Consider the following 27,200-nt stretch of genomic DNA (forward strand, 5'->3'; position numbering starts at 1 on the left):
ACTATGGGTGCACGAGTACACAACATTCTATGGCTCTGAAAAAGGATTTGTGCAAGATCTACTCAGCTATTCAGAGAGTTGTTACCTTCACTCCAAATTATTTATACTCCACAAAAGACTTTCCATGCCATATCACATATACAATACAGTTTGTGGAACTCTGACATTGTTTTGTCAGGAGGAGGAACAGCAACTTTAATTAATTTTATTATTTCTTTAGTTTCCTGTCTTACGATTAGTTATGTTTACATTTCTGTTAATGGTGACTAGATCCAATAGTATTTGTTCATTTTTAAGGCAGAGAATGTTCAGTGTGAACTGTTGAGAGGCTCAACATGTACAAATATTACACTATGAAATTAGCTCATTAATCACATGAGAATGACTCTAGTAATAGTTTGAAACTGAACGGATTTGTTCAAAACTAGTCACCATTAACTCAAATGTGAATGCAACTTAGACAGAGAACAAGAGAGAGTAAAATGCAACAAAATATAGATGAGGTACCTCATGTGCAAATATACTACCTTACAAAACATGTTTTAGAGTTGAACACACAAAGTTCGCTTTTATGAAACTTCATAAATAGCATGTTACTCTCCATTAAGTATTTGTTTATGGATTATGTAAATCATTTGAGACCACCATTTGCAACAATTGTTTATAGAGACCGTGCATTATTTCCTTTTGCTAAAAGAATGCAATTTAATTTTTGTTCTTGCTTCTATCACATACATTAATATTTGTTTCTTTTCACAGGCAGCCAGAACAATTTGTAATTGGAGGTGGATTTTTTAATCAGTTCCATTTTGTAACAAATGATGAGAAGAAGTGTTCAAAGGCAGGAGCAATTGTTGGCATAGCATTTTCAGGGAATAATGTGCATTGTACTTCCACCCTACTGGATACAGATATAAGGTGCAAAGCTGAAGTTGCAAGTCTTATGGATGAAGTGAGTGCACAGAAGTTCACAATACATACTATTCTTTTACAGGATAGTTTATAGACAAGATATCAGTGAAAACCTGTCATGACAGAAATTTTCTTGCATAAATATTCCTAAAGTAAACAATTTTTCAAGAAAACCATAAAATTGAGAGAGAAAATTGCTGGCCATTGTTTATCATCAGGAGAAACGTCACTGCTGCTGACAGATATATATATAATTACAAACACGATCCTAGCTTTTGAACTATGGTTCTATAAGAGTGATGGATTTGGAAAAGTTAAAAAAGATCAATTCATTCAGTGCCCGGGATGAGTTCTCTGTCTCCCCACTTCCTTACAACTGGTGGATTCCTCTCATCCTGGAGTCTGTTTGACATGTGCTTCCTTTTTGAACTTTTGCAAACTATCCCCCTCTCCTCACCAAGGAAGGAACTGGAACTATCAGTCCCAAAAGCTAGGACAGTGGTGGACGATTTCACATTTCTCCTGAAGGTAAGCACTGGCCAGCACTTTTGTCACTCAGTTTTCTTTTGTAATGTCGTAGTCATTATAGAATTTATGCTGAAACTTTATGCAACCATTTATTTCAGAACGGAAATTATATTGTAGTAAAATAATTATTCTTCAGTCCTAAATGTATTCAGATTTTGTGGATTTTAAACCCCTTTTTGGACTATATGATTTAAGTGAATATTGTGTTGAACCTACAACACTAGAGGAAAAGTACAAGAATAATATTGCAGCTTTTAGACATATTTAGGTTCCACTAGTTCCCATCTCTGTAGCTGAATAGTCTGACTCTTCATGCAGAGGACTTGGGTTCAATTTCAAATGCTGCTAGGGATTTTTCTTGGTGAGATGACTGGAACAGGGTGCGCTTAGTCTTGTGATGGCAATTGAGCCACTATTTGTACGGGAAGTACTCTTGAGAGTTCACAACTGCTTGGAGAAGACCGATGAGATGATTGCTTGCTGCTCCGTGCCAAATTGGCACAGGACGACATTGTAGCTGGTCAACGCCAAGTGGCTGCAGAGTTAAGTTTGATGAAGTTCTTTGTTGCTCATCATGCCAAAGCTCTGTAATCAGTTCATACTGTTTCAGAACATGTGTGAGAAATGTTTCTCAGGTGATGACCGAGGCCAATAGTAGCCAGTTATGCCAATAATAGCCTGTTACCATTGCTTTAACTTTGGGTCTTCACCTTTTGCATCCAGATGAATTAAGTTGACATTTTTTTCATATATGGAGAACACTCAAAGAGACAAGATACAAATGAAGCAATAAAATCTAGCCATGTTAATGGATCCAATCTGAAATCTTTAAACTTATAGCCTGACAGTGAATCAACAAAAACAACATGATGCACACAGTTTTGTGTACTGTCTGCTCGTCTAATATAGGATGCCTAGGAACCTGTTTTCTCGGATTGCTAGACAACAATTCGAGCAAATCTACATCTACATCCATACTCCGCAAGCCACCTGACAGTGTGTGGCGGAGGGTACCTTGAGTACCTCTATCGGTTCTCCCTTCTATTCCAGTCTCGTATTGTTCGTGGGAAGAAAGATTATCTGTATGCCTCTGTGTGGGCTCTAATCTCTCTGATTTTGTCCTCATGGTCTCTTCGCGAGATATACATAGGAGGGAGCAACATAGCCGTGCGGGATTAGCCGAGTGCTCTAAGGTGCTGCAGTCATGGACTATGCGGCTGGTCCTTAGCAGTTAAGTCCCATAAGATTTCACACACATTTGAACATTTTTTGGAGCAACATACTGCTTGACTCCTCAGTGAAGGTATGTTCTCGAAACTTCAACAAAAGCCAGTACCGAGCTACTGAGCGTCTCTCTTGCAGAGTCTTCCAATGGAGTTTATCTATCATCTCTGTAACGCTTTCGCGATTACTAAATGATCCTGTAATGAACCGCACTTGGATCTTCTCTCTCTCTTCTATCAACCCTATCTGGTTATGGATCCCACACCTGTGAGCAGCATTCAAGCAGTGGGCGAAAAAGTGTACTGTAACCTACTTCCTTTGTTTTTGGACTGCATTTACTTAGGATTCTTCTGGCATCTGATTTACCGACGATTAATTTTTTATGGTCATTCCATTTTAAATCACTCCTAATGCCTACTCCCAGATAATTTATGGAATTAACTGCTTCCAGTTGCTGACCTGCTATATTGTAGCTAAATGATAAAGGATCTTTCTTTCTTTGTATTTGCAGCACATTACACTTGTCTACATTGAGATTCAATTGCCATTCCCTGCACCATGCGTCAGTTTGTTGCAGAGATATATATATATATATATATATATATATATATATATATATATATATATAAAACAAAGATGAGGTGACTTACCGAACAAAAGCGCTGGCAGGTCGATAGACACACAAACATACACACAAAATTCAAGCTTTCGCAACAAACTGTTGCCTCATCAGGAAAGAGGGAAGGAGAGGGGAAGACGAAAGGAAGTGGGTTTTAAGGGAGAGGGTAAGGAGTCATTCCAATCCCGGGAACGGAAAGACTTACCTTAGGGGGAAAAAAGGACAGGTATACACTCGCACACACGCACATATCCATCCACACATACAGACACAAGCAGACATATTTCTGCTTGTGTCTGTATGTCCTTTCGTCTTCCCCTCTCCTTCCCTCTTTCCTGATGAGGCAACAGTTTGTTGCGAAAGCTTGAATTTTGTGTGTATGTTTGTGTTTGTTTGTGTGTCTATCGACCTGCCAGCACTTTTGTTGAAAACGTGGATGACCTGTGCCCTTTTCCAATCTTTTGGAACACTGCACTCTTCTAGAGAACTATGGTACACTGGTGCAAGAAGGGGGGCAAGTTTCTTCGCGTACTCTGTGTAAAATTGAACTGGTATCCCATCAGGTCCAGCGGCCTTTCGTCTTCGAGCGATTTTAATTGTTTCTCTATCCCTCTGTCATCTATTTTAGTATCTACCATTTTGTCATCTGTGCGACAGTCCAGAGAAGGAACTACAGTGCAGTCTTCCTCTGCAAAACAGCTTTGGAAAAAGACATTTAGTATTTCGACCTTTAGTCTGTCATCCTCTGTTTCAGTACCATTATGGTCATAGAGTGTCTGGACATTTTATTTTGATCCACCTACGACTTTGACATAAGACCATAATTTCTTAGGATTTTCTGCTAAGTCAGTACATAGAATTTTACTTTCGAATTCATTGAAAGCCTCTCGCATAGCCCTCCTCACACTACATTTCGCTTCGTGTAATTTTTGTTTGTCTGCAAGGCTTTGGCTATGTTTATTTTTGCTGTGAAGTTCCCTTTGCTTCTGTAGCAGTTTTCTAACTCGGCTGTTGCACCACGGTGGCTCTTTTCTATCTCTTATGATCTTGCTTGGCACATACTCACCTAATGCATATTGTGCGATGTTTTTGAACTTTGTCCACTGATCCTCAACACTATCTGTACTTGAGATAAAACTTTTGTGTTTAGTTGTGAAGTACTCTGAAATCTGCTTTTTGTCACTTTTGCTAAACAAAAAAATCTTCCTACCTTTTTTAATATTTCTGTTAACGGCTGAAACCATCGATGCAGTAAGTGCTTTATGATCGCTGGTTCCCTGTTCTGCCTTAACTGTTTCAGCTGGTACAGGTCTGTTAGTCACCAGAAGGTCTAAATTGTTATCGCCATGAGTCGGTTCTCTGTTTAACTGCTGAAGGTAGTTTTCAGATAATGCACTTAAAAAGATTTCACTGGTTTCTTTGTCCTTGCCACCAGTTATAAACGTTTGAGTCTCCCAGTCTATATCTGGTAAATTAAAATCTCCACCCAGAACTATAACATGGTGGGGAAATCTACTTGAAATATTTTCCAAATTTTCCTTCAGTTGCTCTGCCATAACAGCTGCTGAGCCAGAGGGCCTATAAAGACATCCAATTACCATGTTTGAGCCTGCTTTAACTGTGACCTTCACCCAAATTATTTCATGTTTCGAATCTCCGTCAATTTCTTTCGATACTATTGCACTTTTTATCGCTATAAACACGCCTCCCCCTTCACTGTCCAGTCTGTCTCTGCGGTATACATTCCAATCTGAGTTTAGAATTTCATTACTGTTTACATCTCGTTTCAGTCAACTTTCCGTCCCTAGTACTATGTTGGCATTGTGACTGTTTATTAATGAGAGCAGTTCTGGGACCTTTCTGTAGACGCTCCTGCAGTTTACTATTACCACATTAATATTGTTATTCTCTGTGCATTTTGCCTACTGCTACCTTGTCACGTCTCAGGAAGCGTCTTGTCGCGCCTAGGGAGGGAATTCTCTAACCTAAAAAACCCACATGTGCACTCCACACGTACTCCGCTACCATTGTAGCCGCTTTCGGCATGTAGTGCACGCCTGACCTATTCAGGGGGACCCTACATTTCTCCACCCGGCAGCGGAGGTCGAGAAATTTGCATCCCAGATCTCCGCAGAATCGTCTGAGCCTCTGGTTTAAGCCTTCCACTTGGCTCCAAACCAGAGGACTGCAATCGGTTCTGGGAACGATGCTACAAATAGTTAGAGAGCGAGGCTTTCAGCCTTCACCAATTCCGCCAACTGCCTGTATGAACTGAGGGTGACCTCTGAACCCAGACAGCAGGAGTCACTGGTGCTGACATGAGCAACAATTTGCAGTTGGGTGCACCCAGTACTCTCTGTCGCCGCCGGCAGGGCCTCCTCCACATCTCGGATGAGACCTCCCCGGTAAGCAGACAGAGTGAACACTGGCCTTCTTTCCCAACCTTTATGCTATTTCCCTAAGGGGCTCCATCACCCGCCTAACATTGGAGCTCCCAGTCACTAATAAACCCCTCTCCCCATGTGCCTGCCTGGGCCTTGCTGAAGGAGCGGCCACACGTCCACTCCCAGGCAGAGCGGGTGATGCCACACAGCCAGCCTCCACACTGACCCTGCGCCTCGTGCGGCGTGAACGCCGCTGAACCCGCCACTCCCTTTGGGGAGATGGTGGCGCAACCACGCCCCGTAACCACGAAGATGTCTCAACAGCAGGGACTGTGGATGAAGCATGTAACACCTGGGATGTACCATGTGACGCACCAGACTCCCCACTGCCGCTACACTCAGAGGCAGCACCCTGGAAATGGTTGACCGCGGTCATCAGCACGTTCAGCTGTTCACGAACAGTGGCCAGCTCCTCCTGCGTCTGTACACAGTAGTCACACATCCTATCCGTCTTAAGAAATCAACAATTTACTGCAGAGAGTTAATCAACTTTTAACTAGACTGCTAATTCACTAAAGGCAGCTGATAGCTGACTAAACTGTGATTACTAGACACTTCTTGTTGGAAAGAATGAAAATGGGCACTACCTGTCTCTGGACTGTATTCAAAACAAACACGAAATCTATGGAACACTATTACTAGTACTTGAAAATTAAAGCTTCCTAAAAGCAAAAACACACGGAAAAAGAAGTGATAAGTAAGAAAAATACAGTTAATACTTAAATTTATGTAGCTTGCTGCACAGCATATGTGAAGCAGATGGCATATTAATGAAGTTTATTATAGGAAGTTAAATTGACAGTATTTAATTTTGTGTATTCACAAAGGAGTGTTGCAAGCAAATGGGGACATGCAAATAATCAATGTCCTTCAGTATATACAATTTCAGTGCAAGCAAAACAATTCAGTCCGTAAGTAACTGCTGTAGTGTTTGAATGACGGTCGTCTTTCACCCTGCCTGTGCCTAGGCAGCACAGCACTTACATTCTCTTCGTATTGGGGCCATTCCTGTCTTGGTGTTGGGTTCGTCAGTGTACTATTTGCTGACGTCTTCTCACAGCCCTCTCTGCTCTTCCATTCTCGATTATTGTGTCGGCGCTTGTCATTACACTGGAACATTCCCCCACCCTCAAAGTGATGGACTGTCATCATGTAGGAAGCGCGGCAACATTGAGAAAGGCAGGAGTGTGGGCACTTTGCTGAACCGGAAGCTGTGGCTGCAGGGGACGTTAAGATTCCAGTCGTACCCTGCCAGCCGGCATTCACTATGGCTGAAACGTCCCCCAGAAAATGACCTGAAGGGTACGCATCCACTTCAGGAGGCCAATAACCAGATGTAGACGGCATCAACTTCTGCAGTGTCGGCAGGTCCAGCTCTTTCGGTAGGAGGAGAGGAGGTGAGAAATAGTTGCAATGCTTGATCTCTGGTGTGTGCGGAGCGAAGTTTGGTCATCTGCTGCTTGAATGTTCTGACAAAATCTTCCACTTCACTGCTTGACTATGTATGGGACGATTCACTAGTTAGATGCTGTATGCCATTGTGTTCACAGAATGTTTCAAATTCATTTGACATGAACTGAGGTCCATTGTCTGTCGCTATGAGGCAAAAAATAGAGGACGCCTGAATTGTGCTACGTGATGTTGTCGAGTTCATTGGCACAGCAAAAGGAAACTTGCTATATGAGTGAACCACAATTAGCCAATGAGTGTTCCAAAAAGGTTCCAGAAAGTCTGTGTGCACACGTTGCCATGTTGATTGCGAGTTAGGCCAAACAGAGATTTTTTGTGCCAGAGTGGACTGATTTTCCGCACATGCGTGACACTGGGACGTCATCTGTTCTATTTGGATGTCCATACCTTACCAAGTACAGTGTCGATGCGCTAACTGTTTCATTCAAACAGTCCCCCAGTGTCCTTGGTGAAATAACTTCTTTCTGCAAAGCTTTAGGGATCAACACACTTGACTGTCCCTGTCATTTTGTGCAAGACTCTCACCTTTCTGTATAGCAAGGCTATGCCAGTGTGCAAAGTATTGTTGCACTACAGAGTTCTTTATACTATGAAAGGAATGAGGCCGAGATGTGTGAATGTATGTTAGCAAAATGTTCAAATCTGAATCAGCTTCCATGGTCTGTGCAATTTTCCCATAGTTCACCAAAAAGGCTTGTAGAAATTGAAATTCAGAATCCAGAGCATTGATGTGATAACAAGATGCAGCAGAAGCATCAAAATCTGTATCAAGGCCAATCAGAAGAGGTGAAACCACATCCGCATTACCATATTGAGCTGTCGGACAATACAAAATCTCGTACTCGTATTGAGACAACAACAAATCCCATCCTTGTCGCCAATTTTTGTGTACTGCCCACGTGTCTAATATAGCGCGCCTAGGAAGCTGTTTTCTCGGATCGCTACACAACAATTCAAGCAAATCATATTAATGGAGTTTATTACAGTAAGTTAAATTGATAATACTTAACTTTGCGTATTCACAAAGGTGTGTCAGATGCAAATGGTGACATACAAATAATCAATGTCCTTTGGTATATACAATTTCAATGCAAGCTAAACAATACAACTCATAAGTTGCTGCTGCAGCATTTGTATGACGGCTCGTCTTCCACTCCACCCACGGCTAGGCGGCACAGCACTTATATTCTCTTCATACAGAGGCTGCTCCAGTCTTAGTGTTGGGTTTGTCAGTGTACTAGTGGCTGATGTCATTTCATAGCCCTCTCTTCTCTTCTATCCGTGATCGTTGCACCGGCACTTGTTACGCTGGAACACACATCTATAATCCAAACATCATCACAATGAAGGAAAGAAATCTGAAAATGGAACACACTTAGTCATGCAATGTTTCATTAATCCCTGCCAACCTACCTACAAAGCTATAATGAAATTCTTTACAATGGTAGTGTGCCCGACTTCTCATCGCAAGTTGACCTTTTCGCACTTTTCAGTTAACAACTTAGTCTTGAAAGCCTATGTTGCTTCACTGATAGTGAAAGTGAAAGTGTATAAGTAGCCAGCCTTATACTGCCTATTTAAGTGTCATGTCATCATCATCATCAGCAGCAGCAACAGCAGTTGGACATCCACTGCTTGACTAATGACTCCTCCACACTTTACAATGTGTTCCGGTCTTCACATGTAATCACCTGTGTTACGCCTGTGTGTTATGTAATGCCAACTAGCCACCTGTTATGTTGCTGCCTCAGTCTTTTCTCATCTCTGGGCATTTTGCAAAGATACATCAATCATTCATTCACTTTACCGTACTTACTGCCCCCATCAATTTGTATTTCATTAAAACTGTAACTGTGTTCCACTGGTTTGTTGTCAAAGCCATTTAATTTTTTGTGTCTCTTCTAGTACTCCCCAGTGTATGCTTCTCTCCATTGCTTTCTCAGCAGACACCAGTTTACGCATGATTTTTACAGTGGTTCGCGTGTTTCTACTATGAGTCGTAACTGGCAGTACACACTTATTGCAGCTTTCCTTGTCCAACACATTGGAAACTTCCAGTAACTGTTACGAAAACTTTCTGAAGTTGCACAAGAACAACATTTATTTTTTGATGACCAGTTTCAGACTATTTGTCTATTATCAAATCAGTCATAAATGTATGTCCTCTGTTATTCCAGTCATACAAGTGGAAGATTGGTCATGGAGTCAATAACTGTGGTAATAGGTAATGTGGCCTCTGCATATGCTCATCACTGTCAGTTCTCTTTCACAGTTAGCGATGAGCATATGTGGAGGCCATATTATGTGTTATCTCGGTTATTGACTTCACGGCCATTTTTCCACTTGTATGTCTTGTGTAATGCAAGACTTACATTTATGGTTGATTTGATAATGGTGAAAGAGTCAGAAACTGGTCATCAATAAATAAATGTTTTTCTTCTCAACTTAAGATTTTTGTAACAGTTGTTGGAATCACATAAATTTTATGAATCCATTGCAGCTCCAGCATGGTGGAGATATGGGATGTTGGAAACTTGGTTTTTAAATCCTGTTTAGTTATCAGATGTGTTCCAGGTCATTTTTATTTATCTGTTTGATTCAGTTTCTGTTCATTCAGTCATCATCTCCAACTGCTCTGTAAAGGAAAACTTTTCAGTTGTGCTTGTTTGACTGTATTTTTGATTTGAATTATTTTCATTTTTAATGTTCTCATTGCAATTATTGTAGTCTTTTTATAATTTTATAATTATAATTTGTATTCACGCCTACTACTTTCAGATTTGCTGTATTGAGTTCTCCCTTTTCTTTCTTTTTTAAAATGTGTTCTTCAGGAAAACAGTATAGTGTCATCAGCAATAACATAGGCAGCTCTGATATGATCTATTAACCAGGCACTTTCATTTTTCCTGATTAGCAAATCTGAAACCTTTCTGTAGGACTGACGATAATAGTTTTGTTAATGTTAATCTCTCTGCCTGAAATCTCTTTCAATTTTATATTTCCCACTATCTTGATGAAGGCTGATGGAAGCAGTAGCATTGCTGTATATCTTCTCCAGTACACTGACCGACACTGTCTTGCCAAAAGTAACCAGACACCCATTAGTGGGCCTTAATATGAGGTGTGTCCACCCTTCACGTTTTACAAGTTGAACTCTGCTGGGGACGCATTACATTAGGTGGCTTAATTTCTGGGGAGAATGGCAGCCCATTCTTCCTCAAAGAGTGGAAAGCAAAGAAGGTAGTGGCATTGTACACGGAGGTCTGGAATGAATTCAACATTCAGACTCATTCCAAAGGTGTTACATTGGCTTCAGGTTGCTGCTCACTGGAGGCCAGCCCATTTCAGGAATGTTATTTGTCAACAATTGATTTCCTCGTTTGTCACGCTAATACACTCAGTCATTGACCCTAAACCATTGCTCTATTTCACGCAGTACCTGCCCACATGTAGTGTTTTTAAAGCACATTAAGGGGTCCCTAACATAACCATAAAAAATACCCCCCCCCCTCCCCCCCGCCCCCCATTCTGTTACACCTCATCCATTGCTCTTCATTGTAGGCACTACACATGACATCAGGTAACATTCTCCAGGCATTCACCAAACCCAAACCCTTCCAACAGATTACCACAGAGCATAGTGTGATTAATCATTCCATACACTTATTTGTTGTCATCCACTGTCCAGAGGTGTCGCTCCTTACACCACCTCAAGTGTCACTTAAGCATTGCCTACAGAAATGTATGGATTATTAGGAACTGTCAGCCATTCTACCCCACTCTCCTTGACTCCTTACACACAATCATTGCATTAGCTGGACTGCTGGTAGCAGTTTGGAATGCACAAGTAATTCCTTCCACTGATTTCATGAGAATTTTTACAGCCTCTCTCTGTAATGCTCGGCAGTGTCTTTCTTTCAGCACATAGGATCTGTTTTGTGTTGGTTTAAATGTGCTTCTTCCTTCGCATTTCCACTTCATGACCTCCAATGACTAGTCCACATTTGAAGTCACTGAGCTCTCGTGACTGACCCATTGTGCTGTTACTGCTTGTCTACTGACAACACAATACTCCCCACCTCCTTTTATACCAGTGGTTCCACCTCACATGACATGTAGTGATAAATTCTGCATCACATAGGAGTGTCTGCATACTTTTGATCACAGTGTGTAGATTGAAAAAGTGCCTTGTTTCTACAGAGCTGGTAGTATATTTTGTTGAAACTGAGTTAAAAGCCCTCTCAAAAATATATGAATCTCAGTCAAAGTAGTAATTCATAGTAAAAATGGTTCAAATGGCTCTGAGCACTATGGGACTTAACATCTGAGGTCATCAGTCCCCCTTATAACTACTTAAACCTAACTAACCTAAGGATATCACACACATTCATGCTCGAAGCAGGATTTGAACCTGCGACCGTAGCGGTCATGCAGTTCCAGACTGAAGTGCCTAGAACCGCTTGGCCACACTGGCCGGCAATTCATAGTCATACCATTTGATAAATACCTTTATAATGATTAATTGTGCTATATCCATTTCAAAATCTAGCATGTTCTTTTGCTCGATTAAAATTCAATCTTTTTCAGTGCAATTGGTAACGATTTTTGTGAATGTCTTGTACTTTGTGGAGAGGAGTTTTATGTCGTGTCTGTCTCATTTCTTGTAAATTAGGACAATATTGGCATTTTTCTGATTTTGCAAAAAAAAAATTTCCTTCACAGATATTCTGTAAATGTCCTTTTGTGTAACTCGTCTGCTTTAATAATTATAGCAAAGCACAGTCTCCCAGCCGCTTTCTTTCTTAATACTTCAAATTCGTTTGGGCATCTCTTCTGATATTACTTCTGGAATTTCAATATCTTTATTGTTCATGTTTTGTGCTTCTATTCATCTCTTGGAATTGTGAAGGATTTTATTGAGTTTAGAGTTATTAGTTTATTAAGAATAATTTATTTACATTTAAGTACAGAATTTGCAAATTAGTAATGATCAAAATGATTATTATGTCTACTGCAGAAGTGTAGATAGATTATGTTATTAATCATTTATTTTTACAAAAACTTGTATGCATCACTGGCATCAGTTTTATTTACCATAAAACACTAATATTCCAATTACATTGATGGAAATATCTCGGGGTCGTTACGAGGATTTTTAGTTATTGTTACGGAGAGAGAATGGAACTGTTGTTGCTCAGAGAGAATGGAACTGGCAGGATTGTGATAGAAGTGTTAAAGTACCTGTCGTTACCAGCAATCGCTTTCTAATGGTAGCCCATGACAGCTCGTAGTGCTCACAGGAGCTGGCAGGTAGCATCCCTGGGTGGTGCCTCTCACGCTGGAGCTGCAGCAGAAATCGTGTTGGAAGTGGACAGGAAGGCAACAGGTATGAATGCTCGTTGTGCTCAGAACCAAAGTACTCAGCGACATCCAAATTGTGGATAGTATCGAAGACTGTACTCCAGAGTCTAGCAGTGAAGTGTTACACTACGATGATATCCCTCCGAGAATTCTGCAAAGATTTCATCAGATTGGCTAGCTCACATTTTTCTTCTTGCCATAACCATTGCACACCACCCTCTTTCCCCAGGTGAAAAAAATTGTGCACACTCATCAAAAAAGTTTTCCTCAAAAGTAGTTCTTTCATTGTGTCAATTTGCTTTTTCTCCAATACCTGCAGATGTGTAGGGTCTGTTGGTCATTTTCTTTCATTATCTCTGTCTCTTTACATGGGCAAATCTCTGCTTCCCTAAAGTGCCCCAATGTGCATTGACATGTATCCTGTCAGTTCTTGTGTAGGCGACCCGTTAAAAGAGCACATTGGTTGGAGCACTGCAAATGGTGCAGAGCTGGTACCACGCAGCTTCGTAACCCTCCACTGCTGTCGTAAGTCGGGGCAGTGAAGTGAGGTGTGTGCATGCCATATGGTCGTATGGAGTAGTGCAGTAATATGGATTGACATGGAGACCTGACAGAAAGCAGCTGTCATGTTTGGAAGTGCCTGTGGCCACATCTCAAATAAAAGTTACCCAGTTGTTGGTGTAGCAGTGCTAACTATTCAGTGTGTCTGCAGGGAATGATCTACCAGTCACACCAATTTGGGACAGTGGTCGTAAAGGGAACCTAACCAACAGAGACCTGAGATAGATGCCAGTAACAAATAGTTTCAAGCTGTCAGGAGATTCTGCTGTCAGTGAATGGATCTCCCTCTCAAGAAATTTACACATGGACATTGCGAGAGGAACTCCATGCAGTGGACTTATGGAGTTTGGTACTAATGGAAAGGCCATTGCTCACAGTCACACATAGAAAGCTGTGTGTCTTCATTGGGCCATACAACACAGAAATTAGACAGTAGCTGACTACAGGCTGGTAGGCTGGTCCAACATATCACAAATTATTTTTCTTCATTTCAAATTACGCAAGACGTTGATTGTATCTTCAGTCACATGTACTGGCAGCCTGTCATCAATTACTGATGACAGTGTGGAAGAAGAGGAAAAGAATATAGTTCTGGAAGATTGCCAAATCACCACCAGAGAAGTTGTTGATGATGTCAGCATATGCTTTGGCTCATGCAAGTAGTTTTTCCAGATGTTTTGGGTACGAAGCATGTAGAAGCAAACTTTGTCCCAAAATTGTTGAATTTTGAGCAAAAATGACTTCGCAGAGACATTGTTCAGGAATTGTTGAATGGAGTCAACAACAATCCAGAGCTTCTAAAGAATATTATAATGTGACAAAACGTAAGTACATGGGGGGGGGGGAAACAAAAAATCAGCAAGTTTGGTCACATCTGAAGGTTCTTCTTGTCTTTGCAGATACCAGCACTTTAAATGAAATTACAATGAAATCCAGACCATTACCTGCTTACAGGCATTGATAAATATCAATGGGGGCAGTTGAAAATGTGTGCTCCAACCGGGACTCGAACCCGGGATCTCCTGCTTACAAGGCTGACGCTCTATCCGAGTGAGCCATCGAGGACACGAGGGGTAGTGCGACCGCAGGTACTTATGTCTGACACACTCCCTGTGAGACTCACATTTCCAACTAACTGCCCACACATTAAATTTGTAGTGTGCCTGCCCACTATACTCATTACTTGCGACAGCCAACCTACCGATTCCCGTGAGAGTTTGAGCAGTGTGAGTGCATCTTCACTGAAGAAGATCATTAGCCAGTAAGCCTTATCCATATGAAGATACCATCTTCATACAGATAAGGTTTACCAGCCAATGATTGCCTTCAGTGCGGTTGCACTCACATTGCTCAAACTCTTATGGGAATCGCTAGATTGACTGCCGTGACTGCAGTCACAAGGAGTGTTACAAAACTCAGGGATCCTGGGGCTGAAACTGTCCTTAACAGGGCCTAGCATCTACTTCATATTCTTTGAGGGCCTAGCATCTACTTCATATTCTTTGGAGGTCAGAAAGTAGGTCTCATATCATCCAAGGACTTTTCCTTTTTTGCTGGATGTAGCACCGCAGAAAGGGAAGTACACAATCAGTAGCTCATTACGTGACTGTTCAATTTTTTTCACTTTTCCTTTTCCTGGATAACACTGACTTGATATCACGTGAACCATATCCAGGTTTTTGGAACACATACTAAAGACGATTATTTTGAAAGTCAAGTGGTCCTCATCAAAAATAGTTTTTGCGTCGTGTACCAATGTATTTAAAACTCTCTTCTGGGTTGGATGATGAAAACTCTGCACACTAAGATATAAATCAGTGTGTGTACTTTCGTTTTACCAAAAGGTCTAAAAATGGCAGACTTCCTTCTTTCTCGGTCTCGACAGTGAACTGGATGTTTGGGTGCATACTGTTCGTATGTTAAAGGCAGTGCTCAAGAGCTTGTACACCATGTCGACAGACCATAAATATGTTGTCAACATAACAATAAAATGAAAATGGACAAGGGGGAGCCAAATTCAATGCAACTTCTCAAAATGTTCCATAAACAAGGTGGCTACTGCTGGAGACAGCGGAGAACACATTCTGTCTGTTGTTTCGTAAAATTTACTGCCATACAAGAACTAGGTGGTCATCATAACATGTCAGAGCAACTACATCATTTCACGAGGAAAATGCTCTGCCAGCAGTTTCAATATGTCCTTCACAGGTGATTAAAATAATGCTTGGACCAACTCTAATATGTTTAATTTTCTCAATGAACCTCTGAGAGTTCTTGACATGATGTTCATAGCGGCTGCCTATCGGAGTCATCAGCTTATTTAAGTATTTCGCAATCCTGTAGGTAGGAGAACCAGCAGCGCAAACAGTTGGGCTCAGTGGAATACCTTCCTTGTGAATTTTAGGTAATCTGTACAGCCTGGGAAGTCTAGGAGCTCGTGTTCTAAGTTTTTTGATGTTATTCTCTGGTAGACCAGAGTTCTTCAGGAGCTCCACCATTTTTCTGCTTTATGACAGTGTAGGGTCCCGTTGTAGGCATTTGTGTATGCTATCTTACAGCAGCAATGGCACTTTGCTGTGATATTCGTTGGTATTAAGAACAACCATGGCATTTCCCTTGTCAGACGGAAGTACCACACAATCTTCATCTTTCTGCAATGCATGGCACCCCTCTCTCTCCGCTCTGCTGGTATTAGATTGGAGAAGCTTGGCTGAGGCTAAGATGCGACTGGTAGTGTCTTACCTTATCGGCAACGTCTTGTAAGAGATGCCACACCACCCATTCCATTCCATTAACAGAATCCACAATAGGTGCAGTGCATGGTGTAGGAGAGAAATTTAATCCTTTATAAAGGGTGAGATGACTCCTCCTTCCAGGTTCTTATCAGAGAGGTTGACGACTGTGTGTGTCGTTCCATGAGATGACATTGATCTTTGCAGGGTTGCAAGTCATTCAGATTTCTTTGTTTAGGCGTTGCATTGCTACGGTGAGCTCTTTGGTGAGCTGCTGTCAACATATTGACCCACTCACAGTTGAGAGATCAGAGAACTTCTGTAACCTATCCGACATTCTCCCTGAGGAAGGAACTAAGAACTCTGAAAGCTAAGATAGGTTTTTGTCTTCTATTGCTATACATGCCTGACAACATTACTTAGAATTTTGCCTCCTGAAGGTAAATTTTGGCCATTGAATCTATCTCATTGTACCTGTATTTCCAGATTATTTTATTATTAAATATATATTAAATTGATTGGTTGAGCAAGGGGACAAGAACAGGAACAAAAATATGGACATACTGTTCTGTCTGACTTCTGCTGTAGATAGTTTTTGTATGGAGAGTAGTTGTTTAATGTGGTTCATGTGCATTAAGTGAAATACATTTTGGTATCATATTCATTATCCTGGGTTGATTTAGTACCAGATTGTGCTAAAAAAAGGCTCTGCAGAGTATTGGGAAAGTTATTACTACTACTGCTACCAGTAGTAAAAGTAGTAGTAGTAGTAGTAGTAGTGAACTGAAAGTCAGTTCATGATAGAATAAATACACCTGAACTTTGCTGATCCAGCTCTCAGTAGTCTGATCTCTCAGTACTCCATCGCCCATCCAAAATGAAGCATAACAATAAATTATCATGCACATCAATATTGTTACTGCATTACAGTGTTAGACAATGCTATACATACATGAAATTGTGGTATTCTTTACAGTTCAGTATCATGTTGTCTCAAAGGAAACAAGTTACGCTAGACCTCAAGTAGGTACTTGCATTTAATGAAGTATATCTACTATGTTTCTAAAATAAATTTCAGACACTCTCAATAATCCAGCACTTTTGCTATTCCAGCACCCATATGTGCAACGAATGGCTGGATTAGTGAGACTCTAGTGTATAATCTCTCAAGAATGTAAATGATTTTTCTTAGCTTATTCATGAAATGACAAACAAGACTGGTGAGTATGCGTGAACAAAGATCTGAGCATTATGTCATTTTTTCTGCTCTATACAAGGTTATTATAAATGACTGAAGTGACTTCATAAATTAACTGCCACAAAACTCATCACTTCCATAGAAGGACTCAAAACTTTTGTATTGTTGCAACCTTAATTCAGATTTTTGCCTTGAGAGATAAGCAGTGTGTATTTAGACAGGATGGTGACAGATACTGAGAAAATATGTGTTGTGCTTGAAGTGCATTCACATCTGTCTGATGCAAGAGTGCAAAACCACTTCAGAATAAAGTTCCGCATAGATCTACCTACTGCCAACTCTATTTGGTGGTGGTATGTGGAGTTTACAGCTTCAGGGTGCCTCTGCAATGTGAAATCAGTGGATTGGACTGCAGTGAATGAAGAAATGGTTGACAGTATGCAGATGAGTTTCATACGTAGCCTACAGAAGTCAATGAACAGAGCAAGCAGAGGGCTGAACATACCACAAAGGTCTGTTTGGATGATCTTAAGGAAGCCAAAGCCTTACCGCTTATGATTGCTACAAGCCCTGACTCCTGGTGACAAAGTTGGGTGCTTTGAATTTTCAGCACATTTGTGGCAGCTCATGGGAGAGCATGGGTTTTGTGAGAGATTCATCTTCAGTGATGCAACAACATTTTTTGTGAATGGCACAGTGTGCAAATCTGGGGGACAGAGAATCCGCACACTAACATACAGCACATTTGGGATTCACCACAAGTTTCTTTGTTCTGTGCAGTCTCGCAGTTTAAATTTCACAGTCCTTTCTTCTATAAAAAGCCCTTTATAGGATTCATGTATCTTGACATGCTGAAAAACTTAAAGCTTTTGGCCAATGGCCTTTGTCAACAATAGACACACACACTCATGCAAACGCAACTCACACGCACGAACGCACTCTCAGGCAATTGAAACCACACTGAGAGCAGCATGCTGAAAAACTGATGCATGCCACAACTGGAGAATGACAGTGTAGACTTCACCTACCAACAGGATGGTGCACCACCCCACTTCCATCTTGATATTCATGAATTTTTAATCACGAAATTGAGAAATTGATGAATTGGTAATGGTGGGGCTTATGATCAGCAATTGATATCATAACCTCCAACCTGTCCTGACCTGAACTCGTGCAATTTTTTTGTGTGTGCTTATGTGAAAGATTCAGTGTTTACACCTCCTCTACCAACAAACCTACCAGAACTGCGAGTTCATCTCAACAGCTCTTTTGATCAAATTAATAGGACGTGCTGCACCAAATGTGGGAGGAACTTGGTCATCGACTTGATATCCGAAGAATCAGGAGGGAGTTACATATGAAACACTTACAATATGTCAGAAAAATGTTTTGAGTTTTTCTTATGTGTGTGCAATCCCTGTGACAATATGTCAAATAGTATACCTTCAGTCATTTATAATAATCTTGTATGTCGTACATTTCCTGAACTCTCTGCAATCCACCATCCCTCCAATCTTTTACAAATTTCTGGTTGTGTTAGTGAAATAGAGTTTGGCTCTTATTATTATGGACATCATTGTAATTCTATTTTCCTTGTTTTCTAGTTCCACGGTTGCAATTTGCCTGAGAGAAATAGTGTGGCTTTCATGTTTGCTTGCTGTGGTCGTGGCAAGTTCCATTACAGATGCAAAAACATGGAATCGTCTGTATTCCGAACATATTTCCCCAACACGCCTCTCTTGGGTGCATTCGTACAAGGAGAAATTGGTAGAAAATTCTTTTACGGTAAGTTGAAATTGTAAAACAGAAATGTTTCTCTCTCTCTCTCTCTCTCTCTCTCTCTCTCTCTCTCTCTCTCTCTCTGTGTGTGTGTGTGTGTGTGTGTGTGTGTGTGTGTGTGTGTGTGTGTGTGTGTGGAGGGGAAAGGGGGGGGGGAATGATTGATAATTTGTATCAATTTTCCAGTTCCATTTTTAGTTTCCATTTTTAAATTTCCTTTATTGTAATATTTTTTAAAGTATAACAGTAAGAAAACCTCATAAAAAAGAACACTTCTACGACATAAGGAAACAAGTGATGAAAATCATTGGACAAACCAAGCAGAAATACATGATGGAACAAATGGATACCATCAAAGAAAATGTTTGGAATTAAAACACATGCAGATTCTATAAGACTTTTGCAGGAGTGAACTGAGGATATACCTCTCAAAATTTGTGTTTCAGAAAACCAAATGAAAGGCTTGCCTTAAATAATCAAGAAACCAGTAGGGAACTTTTACACTATTTTTCTGAGCTCAGTTGCCCTGAAGCCCCCTCAAGATTCCCAAAGGAAATCTCTTATACCTGTGCCAAGTGGCTACCACCCTCACAAGAAGAGATTCACAGACATATCCTCAAATTTGAAAATAAAAGAGCGTTGGGAGAATGTATTACTACAGAACTCACACAGATCATGACAGAGATTTGGCAGACAGAAAAATTTCTCAAATACTGAACACGAACCTTAATTCACTCATTGCACAAAAAATGTGACTAAACAGATATCAGTAACTATCAAGAAATTTCCCTTCTGCAAGTTACATACAAAATTATGTCAGCATGTCTTCTCCAAGCAGATCAGGAGCAACTCAGTCACAAAACTGGTCAATACCAAGCTCACTTCCACACTGACCAAAATTGTATAGAACAAATATGTAATTTAAAAAAAAAAAAAAAAAAAAAAAAAACATTAAAAATCAACACGCTAAGGACAGCCCAATCATATGCTTCTTTGTGGACATCAAGAAGGCGTATGATACAGTCCATCAGTGACCCCTTTTTGTCATCCTTGAAGAACAAGGACTTCACCTGATAACCCTAAATCTCATCAAACACCCACTCAACAACACAGCCTCCAAAGTAAAGTTCATAGGCAAGACTCCAGAACCATTTCTGATCAAAACCAGTGTTTAGCAAGCTAATAGTCTGTCTCCTGCGCTCTTTATTCTTTTAACTGCTGTGGATGAGATAACTCATCATGCTCTGCTGCTCCCCAGGTGCTGAGGACATATTAAAACACAGCCCTTGGGTTTTCCTGAAGCACCATTGATGTGTTCAAGCATACCATTCTGCCGATCTCTAACTGCTGTGGACGAGTTATGTCCATAACTCGGTGAATAGGAAAGTTTCAAGTGTTTCATAAAACGCGTGTGTCTTTCTGTGCTATCATTTGAGCAAACCTTGTTTCAGTATCTCAAACCATATCTGAAATACGATTATTGTTTTGACCACATGATTCGTGGGTTGCTGGGATGGAAAAGGACGTGTCACATGCAACTGTCCATTGAGTACAAAAATTAGCAACTCGAGGACAAAATGAAATATCTTTCTGCTCTCAATTTTATATTTTGACATTGTATCTAAATTTAATACATTGCAATGTGTAAGCTAAAATCAGTCATACACAAAGTTTACGCGATATGTTTTTACCTCTGCAAACTCCATGTAGTGTTTTGCTTAATTTGATGTAGCACAGTAACTATGATGGATAATGAAAGAAATTTGGTCTGTTATCGAGCGAAGATGTCAGATTGTAAGATGTGCGGAAAGGAAACCCATATAACTTGGAAGATCTATAAAATAGCATCCAACATGATGACATGGCAGCAATTAAACAGATAAAATCTCTCAAGGGATGTGTTGAGGAAAGAGTTGACCTTCAAAAATCGTACCAAAAGACCAGGCACATCTACTCAAAATGTCCTGCTCAAAAACTGATCACAAAATATGGACAAATCAAGGGTGTTCCATACTTCAAGTATTTAGGCGAAATCCTTAAACCTACAAGAGGAGTGAGATTGGTGCAGAAAATTTGGATGCTACAGTAAAATCTACAGCAAAAAAGTGTCTCCATATACACGAAAATTGGGCTCTATAATGCAGTTATCAAACCTGAAGTTTTATACTCTAGCAAACCATTTACACTCAACAGAAAAAGTGATCAGGAAGTTATGCTAAAAGAATAACACAAAATTCTAAGAAAACTGCTTGAGCCAAAAAGAAAAGATGGATATAGACAACAATCCCAAAAAATTGTCGAATCTCACAACTGACATCAGACTCCCAGCAACAAGTCAATCACAAAACTGTGACTCACAAAGAACAACTCAAAACCATATACTGGATCCAGCAGGGATTTAGAAAAGACCCATATAAATCCATCAGACATTTTCAACAAACTCATACAGACTACAACTTAGCAAATGGGAAGTACTGACAGAGAATGAAATCATCACCAGACTAATGACAAAGTATTACTTTTGAATACATTACGGAAAAGGCAGTGATCAATGTCTTACAAATATTTACTATTAAAAACAGTCATCGATTAAATTCAATATCTCTTCTGTTACCCAAGGATTTCTACTAGCCCTCGTCTTTTTACTTACTTGATCCTCTGCTGCCTTCACTATTTCATCTCTCAAAGCTACTCATTCTTCTTCTACTGTATTTCTTTCCCCCATTCTTGTCAACTGTTCCCTAACACATTTCAGTAAATTATATATTTATGTGTTTTGTGAAGACCCTGTTATTGTCTCTTAATATGTTTAGGAGTTTTTTTTACTAATTCCATTTGTATGAGGACCATTTCACTTAGTATTTGTGGAAGGAACATTAGAAAATCAGTTTGTAAATAAGTATTATGTATTCTTGTTCTATTATGTTTTACAGCCTTGAGGATCTCATTACTATGGATCTATGGAATAAAATGTGAATCTAATCCAATACGAATCACATACATCATAATAGTTCATTACATTCAAATATGTATTCTTCAAAATGCTACTATTCATGATTGTAATGTATTATTGTTATTATTTCTTTCTTGTCTCAGACGTTATGTCTGGTTAAAAATGGAAGGTGACGCGGACCTTGAGCAAGCGTGACTTCCTTTTAACTGTACGGTATATGTTACATTGCATTTAGGAACTTTCGGGTAATTGAACAAGTGTCAATAATTACAGATTTCTGTAGTTGTATGTATAAGTTTGGATGTAGCTGTATTGCATTGATGTACTGGTGGATATTGTGTGGTATGACTCCTGTAGTTGATAGTATAATTGGTATAATGTCAACTTTATCCTGATGCCACATGTCCTTGACTTCCTCAGCCAGTTGGATGTATTTTTCAATTTTTTCTCCTGTTTTCTTTTGTATATTTGTTGTATTGGGTATGGATATTTTGATTAGTTGTGTTGATTTCTTCTTTTTATTGGTGAGTATGATGTCAGGTTTGTTATGTGGTGTTGTTTTATCTGTTATAATGGTTCTGTTCCAGTATAATTTGTATTCATCATTCTCCAGTACATTTTGTGGTGCATACTTGTATATGGGAACATGTTGTTTTATAAGTTTATGTTGTAAGGCAAGCTGTTGATGTATTATTTTTGCTACGTTGTCATGTCTTCTGGGGTATTCTGTATTTGCTAGTATTGTACATCCACTTGTGATGTGATCTACTATTTCTATTTGTTGTTTGCAAAGTCTACATTTATCTGTTGTGGTATTGGGATCTTTAATAATATGCTTGCTGTAATATCTGGTGTTTATTGTTTGATCCTGTATTGCAATCATGAATCCTTCCGTCTCACTGCATATATTGCCTTTTCTTAGCCATGTGTTGGATGCGTCTTGATCGATGTGTGGCTGTGTTAGATAATTCTGGTGCTTGCTATGTAGTGTTTTCTTTTTCCAATTTAGTTTCTTTGTATCTGTTGATGTTATGTGCTCTAAAGGGTTGTAGAAGTGGTCATGAAATTGCAGTGGTGTAGCCGACGTATTTGTATGAGTGATTGCTTTGTGTATTTTGCTAGTTTCTGCTCGTTCTATAAAGAATCTTCTTAAATTGTCCACCTGTCCATAATGTGGGTTTTTTATGTCGATAAATCCCCTTCCTCCTTCCTTTCTGCTTAATGTGAATCTTTCTGTTGCTGAATGTATGTCATGTATTCTATATTTGTGCCATTGTGATCGTGTAAGTGTATTGAGTGCTTCTAGGTCTGTGTTACTCCATTTCACTACTCCAAATGAGTAGGTCAATATTGGTATAGCATAAGTATTTATAGCTTTTGTCTTGTTTCTTGCTGTCAATTCTGTTTTCAGTATTTTTGTTAGTCTTTGTCTATATTTTTCTTTTAGTTCTTCTTTAATATTTGTATTATCTATTCCTATTTTTGTCTGTATCCTAGATATTTATAGGCATCTGTTTTTTCCATCGCTTCTATGCAGTCGCTGTGGTTATCCAATATGTAATCTTCTTGTTTAGTGTGTTTTCCCTTGACTATACTATTTTTTCTTACATTTGTCTGTTTCAAAAGTCATATTTATATCATTGCTGAATACTTCTGTTATCTTTAGTAATTGGTTGAGCTGTTGATTTGTTGCTGCCAGTAGTTTTAGATCATCCATGTATAGCAGATGTGTGATTTTGTGTGGGTATGTTCCAGTAATATTGTATCCATAATTTGTATTATTTAGCATGTTGGATAGTGGGTTCAGAGCAAGGCAGAACCAGAAAGGACTTAATGAGTCTCGTTGGTATATTCCACACTTAATCTGTATTGGCTGTGATGTGATATTATTTGAATTTGTTTGGATATTAAGTGTGGTTTTCCAATTTTTCATTACTATGTTTAGGAACTGTATCAATTTAGGATCTACTTTGTATATTTCCAATATTTGTAGTAACCATGAGTGGGGCACATTATCAAAAGCTTTTTGGTTATCAATGTATGCATAGTGTAGCGACCTTTGTTTAGTTTTAGCTTGATACGTCACCTCTGCATCTGTTATCAGTTGCTCATTACATCCTCGTGATCGTTTGCAACAGCCTTTTTGTTCTTCATTTATAATTTTGTTCTGTGTTGTATGTGTCATTAATTTCTGTGTAATGACTGAAGCTAATATTTTGTATATTGTTGGTAGGCATGTTATGGGGTGATATTTAGCTGGGTTTGCTGTCTCTGCTTGCTCTTTAGGTTTCAGATAAGTTATTCCATGTGTAAGTGTATCAGGGAATGTGTATGGGTCTGCAATGTAACTGTTAAATAATTTAGTTAGATGTGAATGTGTTGAGGTGAATTTCTTTAGCCAGAAATTTGCTATTTTATCTTTTCCAGGGGCTTTCCAATTGTGAGTAGAATTAATTGCTTGGGTGACTTCATGTTGCAAAATTATCACTTCAGGCATTTGTGGTATCATCATGTATGTATCTGTTTCTGCTTGTATCCACCGTGCATGCCTGTTATGTTGTACCGGGTTTGACCATATGTTGCTCCAGAAGTGTTCCATGTCTGTTATGTTTGGTGGATTGTCTGTTTTAATGTGTGTGTTATCTATTGTCTGGTAAAATTTCTTTTGGTTTGTGTTGAATGTTTGGTTTTGTTCCCTTCTACTTTCACTTTTGTTGTATCTTCTAAGTCGTTTGGCGAATGCTTGTAATTTCTGCTTCTTTTCATCTAATTGCTCTATCACTTCTTGTTGTGAGATTTTACCTAACCTTTTTCGTTTTTTGTCTGGTATTTCATTTCTTATAAATTGTGTTAGCTGCCCGATGTCTTTTCTCAGTTTTTCTATTCTGATCTGTAGCCTGTGTTGCCATGCTGGTTTTGTGGGTTTCTTCTGTGTGTTGGTTGGTTCTGATCTCTGCCTAGTGTGTATATTTAGTGTAGTGAGTGCTCCTACATAAACCAGTAGTTGTAACTCTTCCATAGTTGTATTTTCATTTATTTTGTTGTTAATGATTGTGTTGATAGTTTTTATTGTTGTTTCGACTTGTGGGTTATTTGGCGGTCTATGCAAGAATGGTGTAATGTCTATATTTGTGTCTTTGTATTCTATGTATGTCAACTGAAATTTTTCTTCTATATCTAACATGTGTGTCACTTCATCTTCTATTTGTGCTTGTTCTGGTGGCTGTCTTAAGATTTCGTTTTCCTCTGATTGTTTAATTGATGTGTGTTGTTCTTTGTTTGTTTGCTCTGGGATGTTTGATTCCGTTACTGTATTTTCTTCTTCTTCTGACTGCACATTATTTTGTTCCAGTATTTGTTGTACTTGTTGTTTGATGTTTTCTAATTTTGACTGGGGTATCCTGTTATTTTTTATTATTACACGAATCTGATCAGCTAGTCGTTGTTCTGTTAAAAATTTTAATTCTGGGTATCTGCTAATAAATGTTGTGTATACTTGTGATCTGTATCCAGTTGTGTTGGTTCCTAAGTTTGTTGCTTGGTAATAACAGAGCATGAGGTGTCGGTTAACTTCATCTGACCATCTCATCCTCTGTCTTTGTTTTCCTTCTAGAGCGGTTGCAGGAAGCATGTCCTGCAAAACACCTCTATTTGGATTTAAATCATTTTCCGTGTGGTTAGCAGTGTCGTTACCATTGTGGACGGGCATAGGGTTCAAACGTCATCCTCGACCATGACGGCGCTTGTCCGAGGCTTCATTAGTTCTGTCCTGAACCAACTAATCACACTAAAAGGGAGGTTAGCCCTATTAGTGGTTTGTTCTTTTCATCTACATCTACATCACATCTACATTGATACTCCGCAAGCCACCCAACGGTGTGTGGCGGAGGGCACTTTACGTGCCACTGTCATTACCTCCCTTTCCTGTTCCAGTCGCGTATGGTTCGCGGGAAGAACGACTGTCTGAAAGCCTCCGTGCGCGCTCTAATCTCTCTAATTTTACATTCGTGATCTCCTCGGGAAGTATAAGTAGGGGGAAGCAATATATTCGATACCTCATCCAGAAACGCACCCTCTCGAAACCTGGCGAGCAAGCTACACCGCGATGCAGAGCGCCTCTCTTGCAGAGTCTGCCACTTGAGTTTATTAAACATCTCCGTAACGCTATCACGGTTACCAAATAACCCAGTGACGAAACGCGCCGCTCTTCTTTGGATCTTCTCTATCTCCTCCGTCAACCCAACCTGGTACGGATCCCACACTGATGAGCAATACTCAAGTATAGGTCGAACGAGTGTTTTGTAAGCCACCTCCTTTGTTGATGGACTACATTTTCTAAGCACTCTCCCAATGAATCTCAACCTGGTACCCGCCTTACCAACAATTAGTTTTATATGATCATTCCACTTCAAATCGTTCCGTACGCATACTCCCAGATATTTTACAGAAGTAACTGCTACCAGTGTTTGTTCCGCTATCATATAATCATACAATAAAGGATCCTTCTTTCTATGTATTCGCAATACATTACATTTGTCTATGTTAAGGGTCAGTTGCCACTCACTGCACCAAGTGCCTATCCGCTGCAGATCTTCCTGTATTTCGCTACAATTTTCTAATGCAGCAACTTCTCTGTATACTACAGCATCATCCGCGAAAAGCCGCATGGAACTTCCGACACTATCTACTAAGTCATTTATATATATTGTGAAAAGCAATGGTCCCATAACACTCCCCTGTGGCACGCCAGAGGTTACTTTAATGTCTGTAGACGTCTCTCCATTGATAACAACATGCTGTGTTCTGTTTGCTAAAAACTCTTCAATCCAGCCACACAGCTGGTCTGATATTCCGTAGGCTCTTACTTTGTTTATCAGGCGACAGTGCGGAACTGTATCGAACGCCTTCCGGAAGTCAAGAAAAATAGCATCTACCTGGGAGCCTGTATCTAATATTTTCTGGGTCTCATGAACAAATAAGGCGAGTTGGGTCTCACACGATCGCTGTTTCCGGAATCCATGTTGATTCCTACATAGTAGATCCTGGGTTTCCAGAAATGACATGATACGCGAGCAAAAAACATGTTCTAAAATTCTACAAGAGATCGACGTAAGAGATATAGGTCTATAGTTTTGCGCATCTGCTCGACGACCCTTCTTGAAGACTAGGACTATCTGTGCTCTTTTCCAATCATTTGGAACCCTCCGTTCCTCTAGAGACTTGCGGTACACGGCTGTTAGAAGGGGGGCAAGTTCTTTCACGTACTCTGTGTAGAATCGAATTGGTATCCCGTCAGGTCCAGTGGACTTTCCTCTATTGAGTGATTCCAGTTGCTTTTCTATTCCTTGGACACTTATTTCGATGTCAGCCATTTTTTCGTTTGTGCGAGGATTTAGAGAAGGAACTGCAGTGCGGTCTT

The 27,200-nt window shown here is 39.8% G+C and overlaps 1 protein-coding gene across 3 annotated transcripts in view; it reads left to right on the plus strand.

Moving 5' to 3' along the window:
• Window positions 1-27,200, plus strand: part of LOC124619733 (F-box only protein 22-like) — a 219,142-nt gene that overhangs the window by 162,029 nt on the left and 29,913 nt on the right. For all 3 annotated transcript variants that reach the window (XM_047146305.1, XM_047146302.1, XM_047146303.1), the window contains exons 8-9: window positions 760-952; window positions 18,654-18,834. In XM_047146305.1, coding sequence (XP_047002261.1) covers window positions 760-952; window positions 18,654-18,834 — 374 coding nt within the window. The remainder of the gene's footprint in view (window positions 1-759; window positions 953-18,653; window positions 18,835-27,200) is intronic.

The sequence above is a fragment of the Schistocerca americana genome, chromosome 6 (assembly GCF_021461395.2).
Source record: "Schistocerca americana isolate TAMUIC-IGC-003095 chromosome 6, iqSchAmer2.1, whole genome shotgun sequence".
Lineage (NCBI taxonomy): Eukaryota > Metazoa > Arthropoda > Insecta > Orthoptera > Acrididae > Schistocerca > Schistocerca americana.